This window comes from Oncorhynchus keta, unplaced genomic scaffold (assembly GCF_023373465.1).
Source record: "Oncorhynchus keta strain PuntledgeMale-10-30-2019 unplaced genomic scaffold, Oket_V2 Un_scaffold_14044_pilon_pilon, whole genome shotgun sequence".
NCBI classification, from domain to species: domain Eukaryota; kingdom Metazoa; phylum Chordata; class Actinopteri; order Salmoniformes; family Salmonidae; genus Oncorhynchus; species Oncorhynchus keta.
In genome coordinates this window covers 251,967-276,756 of record NW_026290781.1, presented here as the reverse complement: position 1 = coordinate 276,756, position 24,790 = coordinate 251,967, and the positions used below count along the sequence as shown (strand labels likewise).

The window sequence follows — 24,790 nt, the reverse complement described above, 5'->3', positions numbered from 1 at the left end:
AGGAGGAAGAGGAGGGAGGAGGAGGAGGAAGACGAGGGAGGAGGAAGAGGAGGTGGGAGGAGGAGGAAGAGGCGGGAGGAGGAGGAAGAGCAGGTGGGAGGAGGAGGAAGAGGAGGTGGGAAGAGGAGGTGGGAGGAGGAGGAAGAGGAGGAAGAGGAGGGAGGAGGAGGAAGACAAGGTGGGAGGAGGAGGAGGGAGGAGGAGGAGGAAGAGGAGAAAGGAGGAGGAAGAGGAGGTGGGACGAGGAGGAGGGAGGAGTAGGAGGGAGAGGAGGTGGGAGGAGGAAGAGGAGGGAGAAGGAGGAGGAGGAGGAGGAGGAGGAGGAAGGAGGGAGGTGGGAGGAGGAGGAAGAGGAGGTGGGAAGAGGAAGAGGAGGGAGGAGGAGGAGGAGGAGGAGGTGGGAGGAGGAGGAAGATGAGGAAGAGGAGGGAGGAGGAGGAGGAAGAGGTGGGAGGAGGAGGAAGAGGAGAGAGGAGGAAGAGGAGGAAGAAGAGGAGGGAGGAGGAGGAGGAAGAGGTGGGAGGAGGAGGAGGAGGAGGAGGAAGAGGTGGGAGGAGGAGAAGGGGGAGGTGGGAGGATGAGGAGGAGGAGGAGGTGGGAGGAGGAGGAAGAGGAGGGAGGAGGAGGAGGAGGGAGGAGGAAGAGGAAGAGGAGGTGGGAGGAGGAGGAAGAGGAGGGGGGAGGAGGGAGGAGGAGATGGGAGGAGGAGGAAGAGGAGGGAGAAGGAGGAGGAGGGGGTGGGAGGAGGAGGAGGGGGTGGGAGGACATCTACTTCAGGGGTGCTGAAACACACCTACAGCATTTAGTCCGAGACAACACACACACCTTTAGGTCCTTTGATGAGTTTGAGTTGTGTGACGGTCTCCATGGGTGGCTTCCTCCGGAGGACGTAGAGACGAACAACTGGCCCCGCCTCCTTTAGAGCTTCCACAGCCAAGCTGTGTGTCACCTCACGAACGTCAACGTCATTTACTAGTATCACACTGTCATTAACCCTGTAACATAGACATTATATATATTATCTATCTAACCCTCCACTGTCATTAACCCTGTAACATAGACATTATATATATTATCTATCTAACCCTCCACTGTCATTAACTCTGTAACATAGACATTATATATATTATCTATCTAACCCTCCACTGTCATTAACCCTGTAACATAGACATTATATATATTATCTATCTATCTAACCCTCCACTGTCATTAACCCTGTAACATAGACATTATATATATTATCTATCTATAAAACCCTCCACTGTCATTAACCCTGTAACATAGACATTATATATATTATCTATCTAACCCTCCACTGTCATTAACCCTGTAACATAGACATTATATATATTATCTATCTAACCCTCCACTGTCATTAACCCTGTAACATAGACATTATATATATTATCTATCTATAAAACCCTCCACTGTCATTAACCCTGTAACATAGACATTATATATATTATCTATCTAACCCTCCACTGTCATTAACCCTGTAACATAGACATTATATATATTATCTATCTATAAAACCCTCCACTGTCATTAACCCTGTAACATAGACATTATATATATTATCTATCTAACCCTCCACTGTCATTAACCCTGTAACATAGACATTATATATATTATCTATCTAACCCTCCACTGTCATTAACCCTGTAACATAGACATTATATATATTATCTATCTAACCCTCCACTGTCATTAACCCTGTAACATAGACATTATATATATTATCTATCTAACCCTCCACTGTCATTAACCCTGTAACATAGACATTATATATATTATCTATCTATAAAACCCTCCACTGTCATTAACCCTGTAACATAGACATTATATATATTATCTATCCCTAACCCTCCACTGTCATTAACCCTGTAACATAGACATTATATATATTATCTATCTAACTACTGTCATTAACCCTCCACTATCTAACCCTCCACTGTCATTAACCCTGTAACATAGACATTATATATATTATCTATCTAACCCTCCACTGTCATTAACCCTGTAACATAGACATTATATATATTATCTATCTAACCCTCCACTGTCATTAACCCTGTAACATAGACATTATATATATTATCTATCTAACCCTCCACTGTCATTAACCCTGTAACATAGACATTATATATATTATCTATCTAACCCTCCACTGTCATTAACCCTGTAACATAGACATTATATATATTATCTATCTAACCCTCCACTGTCATTAACCCTCATAGACATTATATATATTATCTATCTAACCCTCCACTGTCATTAACCCTGTCATTAACCCTCCACTGTCATTAACCCTGTAACATAGACATTAACATTAACCCTGTAACATAGACATTATATATATTATCTATCTAACCCTCCACTGTCATTAACCCTGTAACATAGACATTATATATATTATCTATCTAACCCTCCACTGTCATTAACCCTGTAACATAGACATTATATATATTATCTATCTATCCACTAAACCCTCCAACTGTCATTAACCCTGTAACATAGACATTATATATATTATCTATCTAACCCTCCACTGTCATTAACCCTGTAACATAGACATTATATATATTATCTATCTAAACCCTCCACTGTCATTAACCCTGTAACATAGACATTATATATATTATCTATCTAACCCTCCACTGTCATTAACCCTGTAACATAGACATTATATATATTATCTATCTAAACAACCCTCCACTGTCATTAACCCTGTAACATAGACATTATATATATTATCTATCTAAACCCCACTGTCATTAACCCTGTAACATAGACATTATATATATTATCATTAACCCCACTGTCATTAACCCTGTAACATAGACATTATATATATTATCTAACCCTCCACTGTCATTAACCCTGTAACATAGACATTATATATATTATCTATCTAACCCTCCACTGTCATTAACCCTGTAACATAGACATTATATATATTATCTATCTAACCCTCCACTGTCATTAACCCTGTAACATAGACATTATATATATTATCTATCTAAACCCTCCACTGTCATTAACCCTGTAACATAGACATTATATATATTATCTATCTATCTAACCCTCCACTGTCATTAACCCTGTAACATAGACATTATATATATTATCTATCTAACCCTCCACTGTCATTAACCCTGTAACATAGACATTATATATATTATCTATCTAATTAACCCTGTAACATAGACATTATATATATTATCTATCTAACCCTCCACTGTCATTAACCCTGTAACATAGACATTATATATATTATATAACCCTCCACTGTCATTAACCCTGTAACATAGACATTATATATATTATCCTAACCCTCCACTGTCATTAACCCTGTAACATAGACATTATATATATTATCTATCTAACCCTCCACTGTCATTAACCCTGTAACATAGACATTATATATATTATCTATCTAACCCTCCACTGTCATTAACCCTGTAACATAGATTAACATTATATATATTATCTATCTAACCCTCCACTGTCATTAACCCTGTAACATAGACATTATATATATTATCTATCTAACCCTCCACTGTCATTAACCCTGTAACATAGACATTATATATATTATCCCTCCACTGTCATTAACCCTGTAACATAGACATTATATATATTATCTATCTAACCCTCCACTGTCATTAACCCTGTAACATAGACATTATATATATTATCTATCTAACCCTCCACTGTCATTAACCCTGTAACATAGACATTATATATATTATCTATCTAACCCTCCACTGTCATTAACCCTGTAACATAGACATTATATATATTATCTATCTAACCCTCCACTGTCATTAACCCTGTAACATAGACATTATATATATTATCTATCTAACCCTCCACTGTCATTAACCCTGTAACATAGACATTATTATATATATTATCTATCTAACCCTCCACTGTCATTAACCCTGTAACATAGACATTATATATATTATCTATCTAACCCTCCACTGTCATTAACCCTGTAACATAGACATTATATATATTATCTAACCCTCCACTATTAACCCTTATATATATTATCTATCTAACCCTCCACTGTCATTAACCCTGTAACATAGACATTATATATATTATCTATCTAACCCTCCACTGTCATTAACCTCATTATATATATTATCTATCTAACCCTCCACTGTCATTAACCCTGTAACATAGACATTATATATATTATCTATCTAACCCTCCACTGTCATTAACCCTGTAACATAGACATTATATATATTATCTATCTAACCCTCCACTGTCATTAACCCTGTAACATAGAACCTAACCCTCCACTGTCATTAACCCTGTAACATAGACATTATATATATTATCTATCTAACCCTCCACTGTCATTAACCCTGTAACATAGACATTATATATATATTATCTATCTAACCCTCCACTGTCATTAACCCTGTAACATAGACATTATATATATTATCTATCTAACCCTCCACTGTCATTAACCCTGTAACATAGACATTATATATATTATCTATCTATCTAACCCTCCACTGTCATTAACCCTGTAACATAGACATTATATATATTATCTATCTAACCCTCCACTGTCATTAACCCTGTAACATAGACATTATATATATTATCTATCTAACCCTCCACTGTCATTAACCCTGTAACATAGACATTATATATATTATCTATCTAACCCTCCACTGTCATTAACCCTGTAACATAGACATTATATATATTATCTATCTATCCCTCCACTGTCATTAACCCTGTAACATAGACATTATATATATTATCTATCTAACCCTCCACTGTCATTAACCCTGTAACATAGACATTATATATATTATCTATCTAACCCTCCACTGTCATTAACTCTGTAACATAGACATTATATATATTATCTATCTAACCCTCCACTGTCATTAACCCTGTAACATAGACATTATATATATTATCTATCTAACCCTCCAACCCTGTAACATAGACATTATATATATTATCTATCTAACCCTCCACTGTCATTAACCCTGTAACATAGACATTATATATATTATATTATCTTAACCCTCTAACCCTCCACTGTCATTAACCCTGTAACATAGACATTATATATATTATCTATCTAACCCTCCACTGTCATTAACCCTGTAACATAGACATTATATATATTATCTATCTAACCCTCCACTGTCATTAACCCTGTAACTATAGATTAACATTATATATATATATCTATCTAACCCTCATTAACAACTGACATTATATATATTATCATTAACCCTCCACTGTAAACATAGACATTATATATATTATCTATCTAACCCTCCACTGTCATTAACCCTGTAACATAGACATTATATATATTATCTATCTAACCCTCCACTGTCATTAACCCTGTAACATAGACATTATATATATTATCTATCTAACCCTCCACTGTCATTAACCCTGTAACATAGACATTATATATATTATCTATCTAACCCTCCACTGTCATTAACCCTGTAACATAGACATTATATATATTATCTATCTAACCCTCCACTGTCATTAACCCTGTAACATAGACATTATATATATTATCTATCTAACCCTCCACTGTCATTAACCCTGTAACATAGACATTATATATATTATCTATCTAACCCTCCACTGTCATTAACCCTGTAACATAGACATTATATATATTATCTAACCCTCCACCCACATTAACCCTGTAACATAGACATTATATATATTATCTATCTATCTAACCCTCCACTGTCATTAACCCTGTAACATAGACATTATATATATTATCTATCTAACCCTCCACTGTCATTAACCCTGTAACATAGACATTATATATATTATCTATCTAACCCTCCACTGTCATTAACCCTGTAACATAGACATTATATATATTATCTATCTATCCCTCCACTGTCATTAACCCTGTAACATAGACATTATATATATTATCTATCTAACCCTCCACTGTCATTAACCCTGTAACATAGACATTATATATATTATCTATCTAACCCTCCACTGTCATTAACCCTGTAACATAGACATTATATATATTATCTATCTAAACCCTCCACTGTCATTAACCCTGTAACATATATATATTATCTATCTAACCCTCCACTGTCATTAACCCTGTAACATAGACATATATATATTATCTATCTATCTAACCCTCCACTGTCATTAACCCTGTAACATAGACATTATATATATTATCTATCTAACCCTCCACTCTAACCCTCCATTATATATATTATCTATCTATCCCCTCCACTGTCATTAACCCTGTAACATAGACATTATATATATTATCTATCTAACCCTCCACTGTCATTAACCCTCCACTGTAACATAGACATTATATATATTATCTATCTAACCCTCCACTGTCATTAACCCTGTAACATAGACATTATATATATTATCTATCTAACCCTCCACTGTCATTAACCCTGTAACATAGACATTATATATATTATCTATCTATCTAACCCTCCACTGTCATTAACCCTGTAACAACCCTGTAGACATTATATATATTATCTATCTAACCCTCCACTGTCATTAACCCTGTAACATAGACATTATATATATTATCCCTCCACTGTCATTAACCCTGTAACCATTATATATATTATCTATCTCCACTGTCATTAACCCTGTAACATAGACATTATATATATTATCTATCTAACCCTCCACTGTCATTAACCCTGTAACATAGACATTATATATATTATCTATAAAACCCTCCACTGTCATTAACCCTGTAACATAGACATTATATATATTATCTATCAAACCCTCCACTGTCATTAACCCTGTAACATAGACATTATATATATATTATCTATCCCCTATATTAACCCTGTAACATCTATCTATCTAACCCTCCACTGTCATTAACCCTGTAACATAGACATTATATATATTATCTATCTAACCCTCCACTGTCATTAACCCTGTAACATAGACATTATATATATTATCTATAAACTGTCATTAACCCTCCATCTAACCCTCCACTGTCATTAACCCTGTAACATAGACATTATATATATTATCTATCTAACCCTCCACTGTCATTAACCCTGTAACATAGACATTATATATATTATCTATAAAACCCTCCACTGTCATTAACCCTGTAACATAGACATTATATATATTATCTATCTAACCCTCCACTGTCATTAACCCTGTAACATAGACATTATATATATTATCTATAAAACCCTCCACTGTCATTAACCCTGTAACATAGACATTATATATATTATCTATCTAACCCTCCACTGTCATTAACCCTGTAACATAGACATTATATATATTATCTATCTAACCCTCCACTGTCATTAACCCTGTAACATAGACATTATATATATTATCTATAAAACCCTCCACTGTCATTAACCCTGTAACATAGACATTATATATATTATCTATCTAACCCTCCACTGTCATTAACCCTGTAACATAGACATTATATATATTATCTATCTATCCTTCCACTGTCCAGAATATGCTCATCCAGAGGTGGCGCTCCTAGTGGACGGGGACTTTAATGCAGGGAAACTTAAATCAGTTTTAACTCTTTCTACTAGCATGTTAAATGTGGAACCAGAAGGAAAACAATTCTAGACCTTCTTTACTCAACACACAGAGATGCACAAGGCTCTAGACCTCCTTTACTCAACACACAGAGATGCACAAAGCTCTAGACCTTCTTTACTCAACACACAGAGATGCACAAGGCTCTAGACCTCCTTTACTCAACACACAGAGATGCACAAAGCTCTAGACCTTCTTTACTCCACACAGATATGTGTACAAAGCTCTAGACCTTCTTTACTCAACACACAGAGATGTACAAAGCTCTAGACCTTCTTTACTCAACACACAGAGATGTACAAAGCTCTAGACCTTCTTTACTCAACACACAGAGATGTACAAAGCTCTAGACCTCCTTTACTCAACACACAGAGATGCACAAGGCTCTAGACCTCCTTTACTCAACACACAGAGATATGCACAAAGCTCTAGACCTTCTTTACTCCACACAGAGATGTGTACAAAGCCCTAGACCTTCTTTACTCAACACACAGAGATGTACAAAGCTCTAGACCTTCTTTACTCAACACACAGAGATGTACAAAGCTCTAGACCTTCTTTACTCAACACACAGAGATGCACAAAGCTCTAGACCTCCTTTACTCAACACACATAGATGCATTAAGCTCTAGACCTTCTTTACTCCACACACAGAGATGCGCATAAAGCTCTAGACCTCCTTTACTCAACACACAGAGATGCACAAAGCTCTAGACCTTCTTTACTCAACACACAGAGATGTACAAAGCTCTAGACCTCCTTTACTCAACACACAGAAATGTACAAAGCTCTAGACCTCCTTTACTCAACACACAGAAATGTACAAAGCTCTAGACCTTCTTTACTCAACACACAGAGATGTACAAAGCTCTAGACCTCCTTTACTCAACACACAGAGATTCACAAAGCTCTAGACCTTCTTTACTCCACACACAGAGATGCACAAAGCTCTAGACCTTCTTTACTCAACACACAGAGATGCACAAAGCTCTAGACCTTCTTTACTCCACACACAGAGAGATGCACAAAGCTCTAGACCTTCTTTACTCCACACAGAGATGTGTACAAAGCTCTAGACCTTCTTTACTCAACACACAGAGATGCACAAAGCTCTAGACCTTCTTTACTCCACACACAGAGAGATGCACAAAGCTCTAGACCTTCTTTACTCCACACAGAGATGCACAAAGCTCTAGACCTCCTTTACTCCACACACAGAGATGCACAAAGCTCTAGACCTTCTTTACTCAACACACAGAGATGCACAAAGCTCTAGACCTTCTTTACTCAACACACAGAGATGCACAAAGCTCTAGACCTTCTTTACTCAACACACAGAGATGCACAAAGCTCTAGACCTTCTTTACTCAACACACAGAGATGCACAAAGCTCTAGACCTTCTTTACTCAACACACAGAGATGCGTACAAAGCTCTCCCTCACCTTCCATTTAACAAATCTGAGCATAATTCTATCCTCCTGATTCCTGCTTACAAGCAAAAACTAAAGCAGGAAGTACCAGTGACTCGCTCAAAACTGAAGTGGTCAGATGACACGGATGCTACACTACAGGACTGTTTTGCACAGACTGGAATATGTTCACTAAGCTAAGGACCATGAGACTAAACACCTCCCTCTGCAACTGGCTGCTGGACTTATTGACGGGCCGCCCTCAGGTGGTGAGGGTAGGTAACAACACATCTGCCACGCTGATCCTAAACACAGGGGACCTCAGGGGTGCGTGCTTAGTCCCCTCCTGTACTCCCTGTTCACCCACAGCTGCGTGGCCAAGCACGACTCCAACGCCATCATTACGTTTGTTGACAACACGACAGCCTGACCACTAGCCCTCATTAAAATCGACGGGGCTGTAGTGGAGCAGACGAAAGTTTCAAGTTCCTTGGTGTCCACATCACCAATAAACAATCATGGTCCAAACACACCAAGACAGTCATGAAGAGGGCACGACAGAACCTATTCCCCCTCAGGAAACTGAAAAGATTTGGCATGGGTCCCCAGATCCTCAAAAGTTCTACAGCTGCACCATCGAGAGCATCCTGACCGTTTGCATCCCAACCTGGTATGGCAACTGCTCGGCATCCGACCACTGGGGCCAAGCCTCCAGCCATCCAGGACCTACACTACCGTGGACCTAAACTCAAAAGTTTGGAGTCACTTATAAATGTCCTTGTTTTTGAAGGAAAAGCTCATTTTTTTTGTCCATTAAAATATAATTTATTTGATCAGAAATACAGTGTAGACATGGTTAATGTTGTAAATGATTATTGTGGAAACGGCTGATTTCTTATGGAATATCTCCATATTATAGATATGGCATACAGAGGCCCCCAGTGGTGTGGGGCCTGTGCTTTGGCAAAGTGTGTGGGGTTATATCCTTCCTGTTTGGCCCTGTCCGGGAGTATCATCGGATGGGGCCACAGTGTCTCCTGACCCGTCCTGTCTCAGCCTTCAGTATTTATGCTGCAGTAGTTTATGTGTCGGGGGGCTAGGGTCAGTTTGTTATATCTGGAGTACTTCTCCTGTCCTATCCGGTGTCCTGTGTGAATTTAAGTATGCTCTCTCTAATTCTCTCTTTCTCTATTTCTTTCTCTCTCTCCGAGGACCTGAGTCCTAGGACCATGCCTCAGGACAATCTGGCCTGATGACTCCTTGCTGTCCCCAGTCCACCTGGTTGTGCTGCTGCTCCAGTTTCAACTGTTCTGCCTGCGGCTATGGAACCCTGACCTGTTCACCGGACGTGCTACCTGTCCCAGACCTGCTGTTTTCAACTCTCTAGAGACAGCAGGAGCAGTAGAGATACTCTTAATGATCGGCTATGAAAAGCCAACTGACATTTACTCCTGAGGTGCTGACCTGTTGCACCCTTGACAACCACTGTGATTATTATTATTTGACCATGCTGGTCATTTATGAACATTTGAACATCTTGGCCATGTTCTGTTATAATCTCCCCCGGCACAGCCAGAAGAGGACTGGCCACCCCACATAGCCTGAGCCTCCCGTCCTGTGTCTACCTGAACCTCCCGTCCTGTGTCTACCTGAACCTCCCGTCCTGTGTCTACCTGAGCCTCCCGTCCTGTGTCTACCTGAGCCTCCCGTCCTGTGTCTACCTGCGCCTCCCGTCCTGTGTCTACCTGAGCCTCCCGTCCTGTGTCTACCTGAGCCTCCCGTCCTGTGTCTACCTGAGCCTCCCGTCCTGTGCCTACCTGAGCCTCCCGTCCTGTGTCTACCTGAACCTCCCGTCCTGTGTCACCTGAACCTCCCGTCCTGTGTCTACCTGAGCCTCCCGTCCTGTGTCTACCTGAGCCTCCCGTCCTGTGTCTACCTGAGCCTCCCGTCCTGTGTCTACCTGAGCCTCCCGTCCTGTGTCTACCTGAGCCTCCCGTCCTGTGTCTACCTGAGCCTCCCGTCCTGTGTCTACCTGAACCTCCCGTCCTGTGTCTACCTGAGCCTCCCGTCCTGTGCGGCAGCTCCTCCAGGGATGATCTTGGTGATGAAGATAGACGGGTCGTCTCCAACGTGGGGGTTGTCTGTTCCACCTGCTATACTGAATCCTAGACCAGAGTTACCCTACAAACCATCACACACACACACACACACACACACACACACACACACACACACACACACACACACACACACACACACACACACACACACACACACACACACACACACACACACACACACACACACACACACACACACACACACACACACAACCATCACATGTAGGTAAACATAGGAAGACCCCACTGCTGAAGGAGACAACAGAAAGCCTGATAGAATGTTTCATAAACCCAAGTAAATAGTACTAATTCCTGGGGAAATGTTCTGTGGACCAATGAAACAACATTTAAACATTTTGGCATTACAGATCAGCGCTGTTTACTGACAACCAAATCGAACATTCAGTGAAAATTACACCCTCCCTACAATCAAAGATGGGGGAGGTTCGATAATGCTGTGGGATTGCTCTGCTGCCTCTGATACATAGGGGCTTGAACATGACATCACGAAACCAGCACAATATCAGCTGTCAAATGTTCAACACGATGTCCAAAAACCGGGTCTCTATTGAAGGTTGTGAGTCTTCCAGCAGGATAACAAACCCAAACGCACCAGAAAAGTTCAAGAAGAAACCCTGGACTGACCTGAAGTGGCCAGCGAGGAGTCCAGATCTGAATCACATCCTAAACCTACAGCGAGCTCTGAAAACAGAGGTTGGTGGAGGACAACACGATGAGCTCTGAAAACAGAGGTTGGTGGAGGACAACATGGTGAGCTCTGAAAACAGAGGTTGGTGGAGGACAACACGATGAGCTCTGAAAACAGAGGTTGGTGTAGGACAACACGATGAGCTCTGAAAACAGAGGTTGGTGGAGGACAACACGATGAGCTCTGAAAACAGAGGTTGGTGGAGGACAACACGATGAGCTCTGAAAACAGAGGTTGGTGCAGGACAACACGATGAGCTCTGAAAACAGAGGTTGGTGCAGGACAACACGATGAGCTCTGAAAACAGAGGTTGGTGCAGGACAACACGATGAGCTCTGAAAACAGAGGTTGGTGGAGGACAACACGGTGAGCTCTGAAAACAGAGGTTGGTGCAGGACAGCACGGTGAGCTCTGAAAACAGAGGTTGGTGCAGGACAGCACGATGAGCTCTGAAAACAGAGGTTGGTGGAGGACAGCACGGTGAGCTCTGAAAACAGAGGTTGGTGGAGGACAACACGATGAGCTCTGAAAACAGAGGTTGGTGGAGGACAACACGATGAGCTCTGAAAACAGAGGTTGGTGGAGGACAACATGGTGAGCTCTGAAAACAGAGGTTGGTGCAGGACAACACGATGAGCTCTGAAAACAGAGGTTGGTGGAGGACAACATGGTGAGCTCTGAAAACAGAGGTTGGTGGAGGACAACCCTCAAACATTGAAGAATTAGAGTTATTTTCTGCTGAAGAGCCAAATTGTCAGTAGAAAAGTGCAGCAAACTCATTGATGGAGAAGCGTTTGTCTGCAGTTAACTTGGCTCAAGGCTGTGCAACCAGCTCCGAACAGGGGGCCAATCATTTTCTCCATTTGTCTTCCTTTCATCAATTATAATTGCAAACTTAAGTTGACAAAAAGAAAATTGGTTTTGCAATGTTAAAGATCCAACAACAAGGTTTGGTGGCCAAAAGTTTTTTTTAATTGTCAATTTATTTTTTTGAAGAAAAAGGGAATTATTTATAGGGGCTCCTGAACGGAGCAGAGGGGCTCCCTGGTGGTGCAGTAGGCCCTGTGTCTCAGTGCTAGAGGGCTCCCTGGTGGTGCAGCAGGCCCTGTGTCTCAGTGCTAGAGGGCTCCCTGGTGGTGCAGTAGGCCCTGTGTCTCAGTGCTGGAGGGCTCCCTGGTGGTGCAGCAGGCCCTGTGTCTCAGTGCTAGAGGGCTCCCTGGTGGTGCAGCAGGCCCTGTGTCTCAGTGCTAGAGGGCTCCCTGGTGGTGCAGCAGGCCCTGTGTCTCAGTGCTGGAGGGCTCCCTGGTGGTGCAGCAGGCCCTGTGTCTCAGTGCTAGAGGGCTCCCTGGTGGTGCAGCAGGCCCTGTGTCTCAGTGCTAGAGGACTCCCTGGTGGTGCAGCAGGTCCTGTGTCTCATTGCTAGAGGCATCACTACAGACCCTGGTTCGATTCCAGGCTGTATCACAACCAGCTGTGATTGGGAGTCCCATAGGGCGGTGCACAATTGGCCCAGCGTCGTCCTGGTTTGGCCGGGGTAGGACGTCATTGTAAAGAAGAATTTGTTCTAAACTGATTTGCCTAGTTAAATAAAGGTTAAATTAAGGTTAAATAAACAAATCAAAAATAAAAGTGTGAGGGGCCACAAATGTTGTAATCTAATAGTAAGAGTAGTCTCACCCTCTCTAGTGTCATCTCTTCATACTCCACCTCTCCCTCTGATCCATTCATCTAGAGAGGGAGAGAGAGAGAGGGAGAGAGAGAGGGAGAGGGGGAGAGAGAGGGAGGGAGAGGGAGAGGGGGAGGGGAGGAGAGGGAGAGAGGGAGGGAGGGAGGGGGAGAGAGAGGGGGAGGGGAAGTGGGAGGGGGAGCGAGGGGGAGAAAGAGGGGGGTGTGGAAGGGAGAGGGGAAGTGTGATAGAGAGGGGAGAAGGGGAGCGAGGGGGAGAGAGAGGGGGGAGAGAGGGGGGAGGGGAAGTGGGAGGGGGAGCGAGGGGAGGGGAGTGGGAGGGGAGAGAGAGAGAGGGATGAGATGGGGAGAGAGAGAGGGGAGATGGGGAGAGAGAGAGGGGAGAGAGAGAGGGAGGGAGGGAGGGAGGGGAGAGGGAAGTGGGATAGAGAGAGGGAGAAGGGGAGCGAGAGGGGAGAGAGAGGGGAGGAGAAGTGGGAGGGGAGCGAGGGGAGAAAGAGGGGGGAGTGGGGGGAGCGAGAGGGAGGGAGAGGGGAAGTGTGATAGAGAGAGGGAGAAGGGGAGCGAGGGGAAGAGAGAGGGGGGAGTGGGAGGGGGAGCGAGGGGAGGGGGTGGGAGGGGAGAGAGAGAGGGGAGATGGGGAGAGAGAGAGAGGGAGATGGGGAGGGGGAGAGAGGGGAGAGAGAGGGGAGAGGGGAAGTGGGATAGAGAGAGGGAGAAGGGGAGCGAGAGGGGAGAGAGAGGGGGAGGGGAAGTGGGAGGGGGAGCGAGGGGGAGAAAGAGGGGGGGAGTGAGGGGGAGCGAGAGGGAGGGAGAGGGGAAGTGTGATAGAGAGAGGGAGAAGGGGAGCGAGAGGGGAGAGAGAGGGGGAGGGGAAGTGGGAGGGGGAGAAAGAGGGGGGAAAGAGGGGGAAGTGGGAGGGGGAGAGAGAGAAGAGAAGAGAGAACAACACAGATTAGTATTATTACATAGTATTACATTATATTCTTCCATCTCTTCTCCTCTCCTCCTCCCCCTCAGGGTGACAGAGTGAGCGATGATAGGATGAGAGAGGACAGAGAAATGCTAGCAATCAGTCATATTATTATACATTATACTCTCTGATGGAGGGAGAGAAGGGAGAGGGAGGGAGGGAGAGGGGGAGAGAGAGAGAGAGGGGGAGGGAGAGGGGGAGAGAGAGGGAGGGGGAGGGAGAGGGGGAGAGAGAGGGAGGGAGAGGGCGAGAAGAGAAGAGAGGAGGAGAGAGAGAGGGGGAGGGGAAGTGGGAGGGGGAGAGAGAAGAGAGGGGAAGAGAGAGAAGGAGAGGAGAGAGAGAGAAGAGAGGAGGAAGGGAGAGAGGGGAGGAGAGAGAAGGAGAGGGAGAGAGAGAAGAGAGGGGAAGAGAGAGAAGGAGAGAGAGAAGAGAGGGGAGGAGAGAGAAGGAGAGAGAGAAGAGAGGGGAGGAGAGAGAAGAGAGGAGGAGAGAGAAGGAGAGGGAGGAGAGAGAAGGAGGGGAGAGAGAAGGAGAGGGAGAGAGAGAAGAGAGGGGGAGAGAGAAGAGAGAGGGAGAGAGAGAAGAGTGGAGGAGAGAGAAGGAGAGGGAGAGAGAGAAGAGAGGGGAGGAGAGAGAAGGAGAGAGGGAGAGAAGGAGAGAGGGAGAGAAGGAGAGGGAGAGAGAGAAGAGAGGGGAGGAGAGAGAAGGAGAGGGAGAGAGAAGAGTGGAGGAGCACCTAGATCTTATGCACAGATTCTGTCAGACCTGGGCCCTGACAGTAAATCTCAGTAAGACCAAAATAATGGTGTTCCAAAAAATGTGCAGTTGCCATGACCACAAATACAAATTCCATCCAGACACCATTTCCCTAGAGCACACAAACAACTATACATACAGTACCTCGGCCTAAACATCAGCACCAGAAACTTCAACAAAGCTGTGAATGATCTGAGAGAAGGGCCTTCTATGCCATCACAAGAAACATAACATTTGACATACCAATTAGGATCTGGCTAAAAATACTTGCCTCAGTCATAAAGCCCAGATACTACAGACAGACACAGAGAGACACAGAGAGAGATAAAGAATCGGTTATAGAACCCATTGCCCTTCATGGTTGTGATATCTGGGGTCCGCTCACCAACCAAGAATTCACCAAATGGGACAAACACCAAATTGAGACTTGACTTGAAAATATCCTCCGTGTACAACGTAGAACACCAAATAATGCATGCAGAGCAGAATTAGGGCGATACCCACTAATTATCCAAATTCAGAAAAGAGGCATTAAATTCTACAACCACCTAAAAGGAAGCGATTCACAAACCTTCCTTAACAAAGCCATCACCTACAGAGAGATTAACCTAGAGAAGAGTCCCCTAAGCAAGCTGGTCCTGGGGCTCTGTTCACAAACACAAACACACCCCACAGAGCCCCAGGACAGTAACACAATTAGACCCAACCAAATCACAAGAAAACAAAAAGATAATTACTTGACACATTGGAAAGAATTAACAAAAAAACAGAGCAAACTAGAATGCTATTTTGCCCTAAACAGAGAGTACACAGTGGCAGAATACCTGACCACTGTGACTGACCCTAAACAGAGAGTACACAGTGGCAGAATACCTGACCACTGTGACTGACCCTAAACAGAGAGAACACAGTGGCAGAATACCTGACCACTGTGACTGACCCTAAACAGAGAGTACACAGTGGCAGAATACCTGACCACTGTGACTGACCCTAAACAGAGAGTACACAGTGGCAGAATACCTGACCACTGTGACTGACCCAAACTTAAGAAAAGCTTTGACTATGTACAGACTCAGTGAGCATAGCCTTGCTATTGAGAAAGTGTGGTTCTCAATCAGGGACAACCAGGCTGTAAGTATGGTTCTCAATCAGGGACAACCAGGCTGTAAGTATGGTTCTCAATCAGGGACAACCAGGCTGTAAGTATGGTTCTCAATCAGGGACAACCAGGCTGTTAGTATGGTTCTCAATCAGGGACAACCAGGCTGTTAGTATGGTTCTCAATCAGGGACAACCAGGCTGTAAGTATGGTTCTCAATCAGGGACAACCAGGCTGTAAGTATGGTTCTCAATCAGGGACAACCAGGCTGTAAGTATGGTTCTCAATCAGGGACAACCAGGCTGTAAGTATGGTTCTCAATCAGGGACAACCAGGCTGTAAGTATGGTTCTCAATCAGGGACAACCAGGCTGTAAGTATGGTTCTCAATCAGGGACAACCAGGCTTTAAGTATGGTTCTCAATCAGGGACAACCAGGCTGTAAGTATGGTTCTCAATCAGGGACAACCAGGCTGTAAGTATGGTTCTCAATCAGGGACAACCAGGCTGTAAGTATGGTTCTCAATCAGGGACAACCAGGCTGTAAGTATGGTTCTCAATCAGGGACAACCAGGCTGTAAGTATGGTTCTCAATCAGGGACAACCAGGCTGTTAGTATGGTTCTCAATCAGGGACAACCAGGCTGTAAGTATGGTTCTCAATCAGGGACAACCAGGCTGTTAGTATTGTTCTCAATCAGGGACAACGATTGACAGATGCCTCTGATTGAGAACCATACCAGGCCAAACGCAGAAATAGCAAATTATAGAAAAAAGAACATAGACTGCGTGTGTGTGTCTGTGTGTGTATGTGTGTGTCTGTGTGTGTATGTGTGTGTGTGTATGTCTGTCTGTCTGTGCGTCTGTATGTGTGTCTGTGTGTCTGTGTGTGTATGTGTGTGTCTGTGTGTCTGTGTGTCTGTGTGTGTCTGTGTGTGTATGTGTGTGTGTGTATGTCTGTCTGTCTGTGCGTCTGTGTGTGTGTCTGTGCGTCTGTCTGTGTGTATTAGAATACTAGTTCGTATCTGTGGGAAAAATAAACCGCGTGGATTGAACTTCTTTAGAAAACCTGTCCAACATCATTATGTTGTCCAATCACATGTCTTTATTTTCCAAGCTAAAGCATAAAATAAAATAATAATAAATAAATAAATAAAATAATCCAGCAGGTTTTTAAAGGACAAAATCCACCTGCTTCATGTTTTCATTTTTACTATGGAAAAAAATGGAGATACTGGTATCTTCACAGCCTCTCTCTCTCTCTCTCTCTCTCCTGGCCACTCGTAACCATGACTACTCCATAGCAACAGCTGCTGATCCCTATGGGGGACCCAGTTACCTAGGCAACAACAGTTTTCATAGCAACCATCTCCATCTCGTAGCAAATCATCCAGCATCACACACACAACACAAATGAACAACAACGATGAATGCAGCAAAAATCACAAATACAAAGTATATTCAGAAGCATATTTAATTTCATGCTCCCCTCCTCTCTTCCTCCCCCTCCTTTCCCCCTCTATTCCTCCCCCCCTTTCCCCCCTCCCTCCCTCCCCCTCTTCCTCCACCGTCTCCTCTCGCTCTTGGAAGGAAGGAAGGAAGGAAGAGAGAGAGAGGGAGAGAGAGAGAGAGAGAGAGAGAGAGAGAGAGAGAGAGAGAGAGAGAGAGAGAGAGAGAGAGAGAGAGAGAGAGAGAGAGAGAGAGAGAGAGAGAGAGAGAGAGAGAGAGAGAGAGAGGAAGAGAGAGAGAGAGAGAGAGAGAGAGAGAGAGAGGAGAGGGAGGGAGGGAGGGAGGGAGGGAGGGAGGGAGGGAGAGAGAGAGAGAGAGAGAGAGAGAGAGAGGGAGGGAGGGAGAGGGAGGGAGGGAGGGAGGGAGGGAGGGAGAGAGAGAGAGAGAGAGAGAGAGAGAGAGAGAGAGGGGGACAGCATACATGTCTCATGCATGTTAAACTGAAGTAGTACTGACTGCTGTGTGGTCAGAACTGGAGCGCAGATGGAGTTTAAAAGGTAGAGAAGGAGAGGAGGAAGAGGAGGAGAGGATGCAAGGAGGAGGAAGAGGAGGAAGAACAGGTTGGGTAGCAGAGGAAGCGAAGAGGAGAAAGTCAGGGTGATGAGGTGTCAGGAGAGGAGGAAGTCAGGGTGATGAGGTGTCAGGAAAGGAGGAAGTCAGGGTGATGAGGTGTCAGGAAAGGAGGAAGAGGAGGAAGTCAGAGTGATGAGGTGTCAAAAGAGGAGGAAGAGGAGGAAGTCAGGATGATGAGGTGTCAAAAGAGGAGGAAGAGGAGGAAGTCAGGATGATGAGGTGTCAGGAGAGGAGGAAGTCAAGGTGATGAGGTGTCAGTAGAGGAGGAAGTCAAGGTGATGAGGTGTCAGGAGAGGAGGAAGAGGAGGAAGTCAGGGTGATGAGGTGTCAAAAGAGGAGGAAGAGGAGGAAGTCAGGATGATGAGGTGTCAGTAGAGGAGGAAGTCAAGGTGATGAGGTGTCAGGAGAGGAGGAAGAGGAGGAAGTCAGGATGATGAGGTGTCAGGAGAGGAGGAAGTCAAGGTGATGAGGTGTCAGTAGAGGAGGAAGTCAAGGTGATGAGGTGTCAGGAGAGGAGGAAGAGGAGGAAGTCAGGGTGATGAGGTGTCAGTAGAGGAGACATCATCATAAATAATTCAGAGAGAAGAGGAGTTACAGATCTGTACTCTCACACAGCGCTGTGTTGTCAGGAATAGACACGAGGAAAGTGGAAAGAAAGCAAACCACTCTACTTATCCTCCGGGAGATGGCTAGTGTGGGCAGTCTGGAAACAGACACACAAAGAGAGAATTAAAAACTCTACCCACTTCACTGAAGGTGTGTGTGTGTGTGTGTGTGTGTGTGTGTGTGTGTGTGTGTGTGTGTGTGTGTGTGTGTGTGTGTGTGTGTGTGTGTGTGTGTGTGTGTGTGTGTGTGTGTGTGTGTGTGTGTGTGTGTGTGTGTGTGTGTGTGTGTGTGTGTGTTGTGTGTTTCCTAGTTGCATACTGATGGCCTCAGAGAGATCACTAGCCAATCAGTTGCCAGAACTGCTTCCTGGTCATGGACTCATGAACTCATGAACACATAACCCTCTGTCATGTCTGAGAATAACTGGACTGTAATGTTGAATGAGAAAAAAAGATAGAGGAAGGATGGAGAGAGAGAGAGAGAGAGAGAGAGAGAGAGAGAGAGAGAGAGAGAGAGAGTGAGAGAGAGAGAGAGAGAGAGAGAGAGAGAGAGAGAGAGAGAGAGAGAGAGAGAGAGAGAGAGAGAGAGAGAGAGAGAGACAGAGAGAGACAGAGAGAGAGAGAGAGAGAGAGAGAGAGAGAGAGAGAGAGAGAGAGAGAGAGAGAGAGAGAGAGAGAGAGAGAGAGAGAGAGAGAGAGAGAGAGAGAGAGAGAGAGAGAGAGAGAGAGAGAGAGAGAGAGAGAGAGAGAGAGAGAGAGAGAGAGAGAGAGAGAGAGAGAGATAGAGAGAGAGAGATAGAGAGAGAGAGAGAGAGAGAGAGAGAGAGAGAGAGAGAGAGAGAGAGAGAGAGAGAGAGAGAGAGAGAGAGAGAGAGAGAGAGAGAGAGAGAGAGAGAGAGAGAGAGAGAGAGAGAGAGAGAGAGAGAGAGAGAGAGAGAGAGAGAGAGAGAGAGAGAGAGAGAGAGAGAGAGAGAGAGAGAGAGAGAGAGAGAGAGAAAGGACATCTTTGACTATGTACAGACTCAGTGAGCATAGCCTTGCTATTGAGAAAGGTCGCTTTAGGCAGACCTGGCTCTCAATAGAAGACAGGCTATGTGCTCACTGCCCACAAAATGAGGTGGAAACTGCGTTACTGAGCTGCACTTCCTAACCTCCTGCCAAATGTATGACCATATCAGACACATATTTCCCACAGATCCACAAAGAATTTGAAAACAAACCCAATTTTGATAAACTCCCATATCTACTGGGTGAACTACGACACAGCAGCAAGATATGTGACCTGTTGCCACAAGAAAAGGGAAACCAGTGAAGAACAAACACCACTGTAAATCCTAGAGGTCGACCGATTAATAACAGTCGGAAATCGGTATTTTTGGACACCGATTTGTCCGATTTAATTTATTTGACGAGGCAAGTCAGTTAAGAACAGATTCTCATTTTCAATGATGGCCTAGGAACAGTGGGTTAACTGCCTTGTTCAGGGGCAGAACGACAGTCAGTTAATGACGGCCTAGGAACAGTGGGTCAACTGACCTAGGAACAGTATGGTTAACTGCCTTGTTCAGGGGCAGAACGACAGATTTTTACCTTGTCAGCTCCGGGATTCAATCTTGCAACCTTACAGTTAACTAGTTCAACACTCTAACCACCTGCCTCTCATTGCTCTCCACGAGGAGCCTGCCTGTTACGCATATGCAGTAAGAACCAAGGTAAGTTGCTAGCTAGCATTAAACTTATCTTATAAAAACAATCAATCAATCATAATCACTGGTTATAACTTCACATGGTTGATGTTATTACTAGTTTATCCTGCGTGTCCTGTGTTGATGATATTACTAGTTTATTTAGCGTGTCCATGGTTGATGATATTACTAGTTTATCTAGCGTGTCCTGTGTTGATGATATTACTAGTTTATTTAGCGTGTCCATGGTTGATGTTATTACTAGTTTATCCTGCGTGTCCTGTGTTGATGATATTACTAGTTTATTTAGCGTGTCCATGGTTGATGATATTACTAGTTTATCTAGCGTGTCCTGCGTTGCATATAATCAATGCAACGCTGGGGGTTGATTTAACAAAAGCGCATTTGCGTTGAACTAGTAACCGAAAGGTTGCAAGTTCATATCCCCGAGCTGACAAGGTCGTTCTGCCCCTGAACAGGCAGTTAACCCACTGTTCCTAGGCCGTCATTGAAAATAAGAATTTGTTCTTCACTGACTTGCCTGGTTCAATAAAGAATAAAATAAATGTGTAACGCTGCTTCGAGGGTGGCTGTTGTCGTTGTGTTGCTGGTTCGAGCCCAGGGAGGAGCGAGGAGAGGGACGGAAGCTATACTGTTACACTGGCAATATTAAAGTGCCTATAAGAACATCCAATGGTCAAATATATATGAAATACAAATGGTATAGAGAGAAATAGTCCTATAATTCCTATAATAACTACAACCTAAAAACTTCTTACCTGGGAATATTGAAGACTCATGTTAAAAGGAACCACCAGCTTTCATATGTTCTCATGTTCTGAGCAAGGAACTGAAACGTGAGCTTTCTTACATGGCACACACCTTCTTCTCCAGCACTTTGTTTTTGAATAATTTAAACCAAATTGTTTCATTATTTATTTTAAGGCTAAATTGATTTCATTGATGTATTATATTAAGTTAAAATAAGAGAGAGAGAGAGTGAGAGAGAGACAGAGAGAGAGAGAGAGAGAGAGAGAGAGAGAGAGAGAGAGAGAGAGAGAGAGAGAGAGACAGACAGAGAGAGAGACAGAGAGACATAGAGAGAGAGAGAGACAGAGAGAGAGAGAGAGTGAGAGAGAGACAGAGAGAGAGAGAGAGAGACAGAGAGACAGAGAGAGAGAGAGAGACAGAGAGAGACAGAGAGAGAGAGAGAGAGAGAGAGAGAGAGAGACAGAGAGACAGAGAGAGAGAGAGAGAGAGAGAGAGAGAGAGACAGAGAGAAACAGAGAGAGGTGAGAGAGAGACAGAGAGAGAGAGAGAGAGGCAGGGTGGATGGATGGATGGAGAAAGGGAGAGAGATGATAGAGAGGAAGGCTACGGGGAGAGATTATTAGTAGAATGATCTTGCAGTAGTAATTTAGGGAAGTAGTAGTCAGAGCGGGAATTGAACCGTCAACCTTCTCTAACAGAAACTAACTACCTCCTATAGACAATATGGTCCAAACCTATTCCTACCATCATCCGCTGTCGTTGTTTCTTGGCCTTCCTCACGTTTTGAATAAACCGGCGGCCCATCTTCTTAGCGTACCACACCGACACAAACATCCCGCCTACCGGAGTCTTACCGGAGCCCCGCGAGCTCAGCTCAGCTCACCAAGATAGCACCTTTACAAACCCCGGAGAGGCACGCGCAGGGGGGGTTCATATATATCCTCTATATTACATAAATAATACGCTGCGCGCGCTACCGATTCCGCTGAAATCGAGGATACACGAGGGAACAGATTGGTCCCCCAAAATTAAAACCACGTTAATTAAAAACCGTTAAACCGAATAGTCCCATGAGCCATGTAGACTATTCAGTCTAAAATGCTCTTCTCTCGAACCCTGCCGGTCTAATGTCGGTTCAGTAGATCGGAGTTTCAGCTCCAATCAATCAAACAAACAACAGTCCCGTTGAACTGTAACCGGCTCCATGGTTGGTCGTGACAGGATGCAGTTCCCCTCTTCTCTACCGACCGCGGGGAGAGAGGAGTCAGAAGGCGAAATCATTCCCTTCACAGCGCAAGATTCCTTCCGTGTGTCTGTCAACGGACGGACTCGTGATGTAAACGTTAGATTCTCCCGGTAAGGACAACACCAGCTGACACAGCCGTTTAGCCGTTCATCAGTCCGCGAGGCTGCATCTCTATTCCGGTCGGTTTATTCTCCTCTCCTCCTCATCTTGTTCACGTTACCACTCCATCTGGTGCTCACTGAGATGTATCTTCCCCCCCCCTCTCTCTCTCTCTCTCTCTCCTCACTCTGTCAGCTTTCTCTCTGTCCCCCCCCCACTCTCTCTCTCCTCACTCTGTCAGCTTTCTCTCTGTCCCCCCCACTCTCTCTCTCCTCACTCTGTCAGCTTTCTCTCTGTCCCCCCACTCTCTCTCTCCTCACTCTGTCAGCTTTCTCTCTGTCCCCCCCACTCTCTCTCTCCTCTCTCTGTCAGCTTTCTCTCTGTCCCCCCCCCTCTCTCTCTCCTCACTCTGTCAGCTTTCTCTCTGTCCCCCCCACTCTCTCTCTCCCCTCTCTGTCAGCTTTCTCTCTGTCCCCCCACTCTCTCTCTCTCTCTCTGTCAGCTTTCTCTCTGTCCCCCCCACTCTCTCTCTCCTCTCTCTGTCAGCTTTCTCTCTGTCCCCCCCACTCTCTCTCTCCACTCTCTGTCAGCTTTCTCTCTGTCCCCCCACTCTCTCTCTCCTCACTCTGTTCCCCCACTCTCTCTCTCCTCACTCTGTCAGCTTTCTCTCTGCCCCCCACTCTCTCTCCTCTCTCTGTCAGCTTTCTCTCTGTCCCCCCACTCTCTCTCTCCTCACTCTGTCAGCTTTCTCTCTGTCCCCCCACTCTCTCTCTCCTCACTCTGTCAGCTTTCTCTCTGCCCCCCCCACTCTCTCTCCTCTCTCTGTCAGCTTTCTCTCTGTCCCCCCACTCTCTCTCTCCACTCTCTGTCAGCTTTCTCTCTGTCCCCCCCATTCTCTCTCTCCTCTCTCTGTCAGCTTTCTCTCTGTCCCCCACTCTCTCTCTCCTCTCTCTTTCAGCTTTCTCTCTGTCCCCCCACTCTCTCTCTCCTCTCTCTGTCAGCCTTCTCTCTGTCCCCCCCACTCTCTCTCCTCACTCTGTTCCCCCACTCTCTCTCTCCTCACTCTGTCAGCTTTCTCTCTGCCCCCCCCCCCACTCTCTCTCTCCTCTCTCTGTCAGCTTTCTCTCTGTCCCCCCCACTCTCTCTCTCCTCTCTCTGTCAGCTTTCTCTCTGTCCCCCCACTCTCTCTCCTCTCTCTGTCAGCCTTCTCTCTGTCCCCCCACTCTCTCTCCTCACTCTGTTCCCCCACTCTCTCTCTCCTCACTCTGTCAGCTTTCTCTCTGCCCCCACTCTCTCTCTCCCTCACTCTGTCAGCTTTCTCTCTGCCCCCCCCACTCTCTCTCTCTCACTCTGTCAGCTTTCTCTCTGTCCCGACCCCCACTTTCTCTCCTCTCTCTGTCCCCCCCACTTTCTCTCCTCTCTCTGTCAGCTTTCTCTCTGCCCGCCCCACTCTCTCTCTCCTCTCTCTGTCCCCCACTCTCTCTCTCTCTCACTCTGTCAGCTTTCTCTCTGTCCCCCCACTCTCTCTCTCTCCTCTCTCTGTCAGCTTTCTCTCTGTCCCCCCCCACTCTCTCTCTCCTCACTCTGTCAGCTTTCTCTCTGTCCCGACCCCCACTTTCTCTCCTCTCTCTGCCCCCCCACTTTCTCTCCTCTCTCTGTCAGCTTTCTCTCTGCCCCCCACTCTCTCTCTCCTCTCTCTGTCCCCCCACTCTCTCTCCTCACTCTGTCAGCTTTCTCTCTGTCCCCCCCCACTCTCTCCTCACTCTGTCAGCTTTCTCTCTGCCCCCCTCTCTCTCTCTCCTCTCTCTGTCAGCTTTCTCTCTGTCCCCCCACTCTCTCTCTACTCACTCTGTCCCCCCTCTCTCTCTCTCCTCACTCCCTCCCCCCCACTCTCTCTCTCCTCACTCTGTCAGCTTTCTCTGTGT

The 24,790-nt window shown here is 44.9% G+C and overlaps 1 protein-coding gene across 4 annotated transcripts in view; it reads right to left on the bottom strand.

Annotated features, from left to right (window-relative positions):
• LOC118382146 (disks large homolog 4-like) overlaps positions 1–24,790 on the bottom strand; it is a 161,767-nt gene that overhangs the window by 60,087 nt on the left and 76,890 nt on the right. For 3 of the 4 annotated variants that reach the window (XM_052513768.1, XM_052513769.1, XM_052513770.1), the window contains 3 exons: positions 13,543–13,593; positions 11,093–11,217; positions 826–995 (listed from right to left, as the gene is read on the bottom strand). In XM_052513768.1, the coding sequence (XP_052369728.1) occupies positions 826–995; positions 11,093–11,217; positions 13,543–13,593 (346 nt within the window). Of the gene's footprint in view, positions 1–825; positions 996–11,092; positions 11,218–13,542; positions 13,594–22,264; positions 23,006–24,790 lie in introns of those variants that run through there. The other variant, XM_052513771.1, reaches the window with a different exon arrangement.